This window comes from Arachis hypogaea, chromosome 17 (assembly GCF_003086295.3).
Source record: "Arachis hypogaea cultivar Tifrunner chromosome 17, arahy.Tifrunner.gnm2.J5K5, whole genome shotgun sequence".
Taxonomy (NCBI): Eukaryota; Viridiplantae; Streptophyta; class Magnoliopsida; order Fabales; family Fabaceae; genus Arachis; species Arachis hypogaea.
In genome coordinates, this window is record NC_092052.1 from 2,196,596 (window position 1) to 2,201,312 (window position 4,717).

The 4,717-nt window shown below is 37.3% G+C and overlaps 1 protein-coding gene across 1 annotated transcript; it reads left to right on the forward strand.

Annotated features, from left to right (window-relative positions):
• Positions 1 to 1,752: 1,752 nt before the first annotated feature.
• On the forward strand, positions 1,753 to 4,475 carry LOC112764423 (FRIGIDA-like protein 1). The gene is made up of 3 exons (XM_025810007.3): positions 1,753 to 3,054; positions 3,465 to 3,628; positions 3,712 to 4,475. The coding sequence occupies exons 1-3, from the start codon at positions 2,121 to 2,123 to the stop codon at positions 4,291 to 4,293; spliced, it is 1,680 nt and encodes a 559-aa protein (XP_025665792.1). The 5' UTR covers positions 1,753 to 2,120; the 3' UTR covers positions 4,294 to 4,475.
• Positions 4,476 to 4,717: the final 242 nt, after the last annotated feature.

Sequence of the window (4,717 nt, forward strand, 5' to 3'; positions counted from 1 at the left end):
TACCCTAGAAATATATGCACCTTTTTGTCCTCACCTCAAGTTTACCATCACTAACGTGGGCATTTGCATGAAAACCAAATATCTTCATATCTTAATAATTAACAGGTCGACTGGATCATACCTCTTGACTCTTGTAAAATTGATCAATTGTAGTTAATGAAGATCCATTAATCAGGTATGTAGCTGTATTGACCGTTTCAACCCAAAACGATTTAGGAAGACCAATATTGATTTACATGTATTGTGCATGCTGTAGAAGTGTTCTGTTCATTTGTTTTGCAACTCCATTTTGCTGTGGTGTTCCTGGTACAGTATGATGTCTCATATGCCATCATCTTTGCAGATCTCTACAAATTTTTTACTGCAAAATTTTTTGTCATTGTCAGCTCTCAGTCACTTGACTGACTGCTCGGTTAGCTTCTCAACCATGACTTTCCATTGATTGAATCTGACAAACACTCCATATTTTTTCTTCAAGAAATAGACCCAAACTTTTCTGAAATAATCATCAATCAATGTGAGTAAATAGTGAGTTTCACCTAGAGAGTTGATAGGGGCAGGACCCTACACATATGAGTGGATATACTCTAATATTTTATTGCTATTGTGTTTTTCAGTGCCGAACTTTACTCATTTCTGCTTTCCAAAGATACAGTTTTCACAGAAACCAAGTTTGCAACTCTTAAAGCCTTTTAACAAGCCTCTGTTAGCAAATATGGACATTCCTTTCTTACTCATGTGATCAAGCCGTATGTGGAGCAATTGTGTAGCATCATTATCATTTTTCTCAGAGGATAGAATAGCAACACTTCCTCTTATTGTACTTTTCAGCAATATGTAGGTCCCTTCGTGTAACTTTTTTTTCATCACCGCCATCAAACCTTTGAATATCTTTAAGAAATCTTCCTCGCCTATGAATTTGTACCCATTTTTAACTATGGTGCTCAATGAAATCAGATTTTTTCTAGTCTTGGTACGTGCCATGCATGGAGTAATGTATTAGTTCCATCATATGATTTGATTTTGACTTGTCCTTCACCTATATTGTATTCTAGGTGGGCATTTCTATTCATATTTCTGTAGAAAATAAAAATATATTTGTTAAGTGTTATGTGAAATGATGCATCAAAATTTATGATCCATTCGTCTCTTAGTTACCAGTGAATACAATTAGAGGAGAATCAGTATCACTATCTCTAAAACCATCAATTATTATGTTGAAAGACTTTTTTTTTTCTTTCTTTGTGGACAATTTGTTCTAATGTGTCCTAATTGGTGACAATGGAAGCACTTTATAAATTTGTGCTTTCGAGACTTTGATTTTGATCTACTCTTACTTAAGTTTTTGGACCTTTTTTCTTAACTACGACCTCTCGTCATAAACAATTCATTAGTAGGATTGTTTGTGTTGGATTCAGATACTAACTTTTAATTTTTTTTTTCAACAATACATCTTTAGTATTTTGCATTGTAATTTCAGATTTATTATATAACATGATATTATAGAAATTATCATATGACAGAGATAATAACGTCAACAAAATCATAGCTTGATCAATATTTTCGACTTTTATTCTAGTTGCACCAACATCGGATATCATTCTATATTTCTATTAAAGACTTGATTTTAATTTCTAAAATTAAAGACTAAAATATAATCAATGATTTTCTTTTTGTAATTTGAGCTATAAAAAGAGTTAGTAAAGTACGGGACAATAAATTGAAATCCATTAGGGTCCAATTTTTGGATTAAGCCTAAACTTGTAGCCAACCAAAAATATTCTTTTTGTTTTTGGGCACATTAGCTCGTGAGAAACAAAATTTTTTGAATGCAAATAATATTTTTGTTATTTTCTTCTTAATATCAAATGAACAAATCATCCAAAAAAAATTAGAAAAGTGAGATCGATATTCTTCTTCTATTTTTTTTTTTTTAAAATTTTTCTCCTCTATTTCAGCATCTTTATGTCTTCTTCTCATTCTTCCATTTTTTTCTTTTTTTCCCCTTTCTCAACACATTTTCTTTTAAAAAGTTATATTAATTATAATTTTTTTATTAATCTTATAAAATTTGTGTGTCTCTAATAATAAGCAAGGCAGAAAAGAAGAAGAAGAAAAGAATGGCGACATTGAAAACGATTTCAGCAGCTCTGGAACTCGTTGATTCAAAGAAACAGAACCTCAAGAAAGCCTTCGATGATCTTCTTCATTCTCACTCTCAACTCCTCTCTTCTTCTTCTTCTTCTCTTCCTTCTCTTTCTCTCCCTCTCTCATGGCACCAACTCGATTCCCACTTCACTTCCCTCCACGACTCCCTCTCTCAACGCTTCCTCCACCTTCAATCTCTCGAATCTCAACAACAAACCAACAACCCTAACCCTAACCCTAACCCTAATAATCCTAATCCTAACGAACCATCACCATCACCAGCTTCCTCTGACCAAAACCCCAAAGTTACACACTTTCCCGCACTACCCAACGATCCTTCCTCCTCTTCAGATCCAATTCGCACCAACGAGAACGTTCCTTCTGGTACGAAGAGCCACGCCGAAGCGCTATGTGCATTGTGCAAGAGCATGAATGGGAAAGCGTTGAGGGATTACATTGGGGAGAATATGAGGGACAAGGCTGTGATCAAGGCTGAGCTTAGGACTGCGTTGAAGATTGCACCTGATCCTGCTGATATGGTTCTGGCCTCCATGGATGGGATTTATGGTGGTGAAGTTGCGGCTAGGTATTCTTTGGAAATGAAGAAAATGAAGAGGAGTTGCAATGTGTTGTTCCAGCAGCTGAGGGCTGTGGGTCCCAATCTGAGTGACAAAGTGAAGAAGAAGGCGAAGAAGATTGCTGATGATTGGAAAGGAAGCTTGGTGAGTGAGAATGGTGCTGGTGGTGATGCAGTGGGTGCAATGGCTTTCTTGCATTTTGCGGCTGCTTATAGTTTGCTTCCTGAGCTGACATTGAATGAGCTTGCCACTTTCTCGGCTATGGCTGCTGCTAATGATGAGCTCCCTGAGCTGTACCAGATCATTGGTTTGACCGAGAAGGTTCCCGGTGAGGTTTTATTCGAGCTTCCGATGGCTTTTTATTGTGTTTTGTTTCCATTTTTTGCTTTAAACTAGTGGTATACTATGCTGCATAGATGGTACCATAGGTATATTCTGAAATTTATGAAAAAGTTATTGACAATGTAAGAAGTTTAATATGTTAGTATTTGATGCATATGCACATTCAATATGCATAGTTGAACAAAAATCAAGTGTTTGGGCATCATAAGTTGTGGAACATGTTAGATTTTCAGTAGTTGCAGTAATACTAACTGTGTATGTCATTGTTTCCTTTAGCTTTTGGAAAATGGACGTGAGCTTGTAATTTGAGATAGTGACAGGACTGATATTGGATTTCCAATGTCACCATTTTGGTGGTTTTTAATGTGGAAGACACTGTGTATGTGTGTTTTGCAGCTCTTGTTCAGAAGCTTATAGATAAGGGCAAACATATTCTGGCTGTGAAATATGTTTTTGAGTTTAACCTTACTGACAAGATACAACCGGTTCCCATATTGGAAGCTTATCTCAGTGAGTCTCAAAAACTTGCTCAAAGACTTTCTGAGGAAGGGAAGTCAATGGTATGTGTGCCTCATCCTTGATTGATTGTGTTGCATGGTGCATGTTGTCGGTTCTTATTACACTTATTATGGTGTTTTTACAGGGCGAGATCACAGCTAGAGAAATCCACGCGCTGAAATCAGTAATCAAGGTTATCGAGAATCATAACCTTGATGCTGAATATCCGCGTGCAGGCCTTGAACAGCGTATAGAGCAATTGAAGAAGCAGAAGCCAAATGTAAAGCATTCCACACCAGCTTTTGCTAGAAAGCCTCCCCAGCATAAGCAGCAACATAGTGGAAACAAGCGTCCTCGAATGTCTGCTCCAGCTGGGCCAGCAGCAGTCCTGAATAATGTCAACAGTGCTGGTTCAACCATCCATCAGTACCAACAACCTCACTTCCATTCAACAGGTTTGTTGCCAGAAAACTCAAATCCATACATGAGAGCCACGCCTTATGGCATGGTGGCGCCAGCCCCAAGCATCTCACCTTACCAAGGTGCTTCAACTGGGCCTTATGGTCTTGCTGGTGTCCCGATGGGTCCCAGTGTGAACCCTGGTCAAAGTGGTTCTCATCTGAATTCTTCCGAGCCACATGTACCATCTGGTTATTATGATGGTACTGCCTCTGCCTATGGTGGTTATGGTCTGCAACATTATTACCAACCATCTTATCCCCAGTAGACCAAGAGCTTTCTTTTTGGTATTATAGTTTCTCGGTGACTTGTTTTGCTGGAATTTGGTTATGATAGCTTTGCTTGCTTTGTTGACCTCCGTGGTCATCGGACAAGAACTAGATACAGTAATTAAGACTTGCAAGGGAATGTTTAGTTTCACAATTTTAATTTCTTATAACATTTAACGTCTACAGTTTTCCTTTTAGGTTAAATTTTGAATTATGGTCTTTAGACTTCTCGGTGGTTGCGTTTTTCCACTCCCTAGCTTGCTTTTTCTTTTTTCGGCTAAGAAATGGTTTGGAAAATAAAAGCCTCTCAAATAGAAAGTTTCCTTAGTTGTAGCTTTCCTCGCAAATCCCTGAATTAGGGTTTTACTTAGTATGCTTGGGATTATAATGATTTTAAGGAAAATATTCACTTTGTTTTAACGA

Bases quoted from the DNA above. Each gene is read 5' to 3' on its own strand.
- LOC112764423 (XM_025810007.3), top strand. From the start codon at position 2,121: ATGGCGACATTGAAAACGATTTCAGCAGCTCTGGAACTCGTTGATTCA. The intron at 3,055-3,464 runs GTGAGGTTTTAT...TGTGTTTTGCAG, and splicing joins TTTGACCGAGAAGGTTCCCG to CTCTTGTTCAGAAGCTTATA. The intron at 3,629-3,711 runs GTATGTGTGCCT...GTGTTTTTACAG, and splicing joins CTGAGGAAGGGAAGTCAATG to GGCGAGATCACAGCTAGAGA.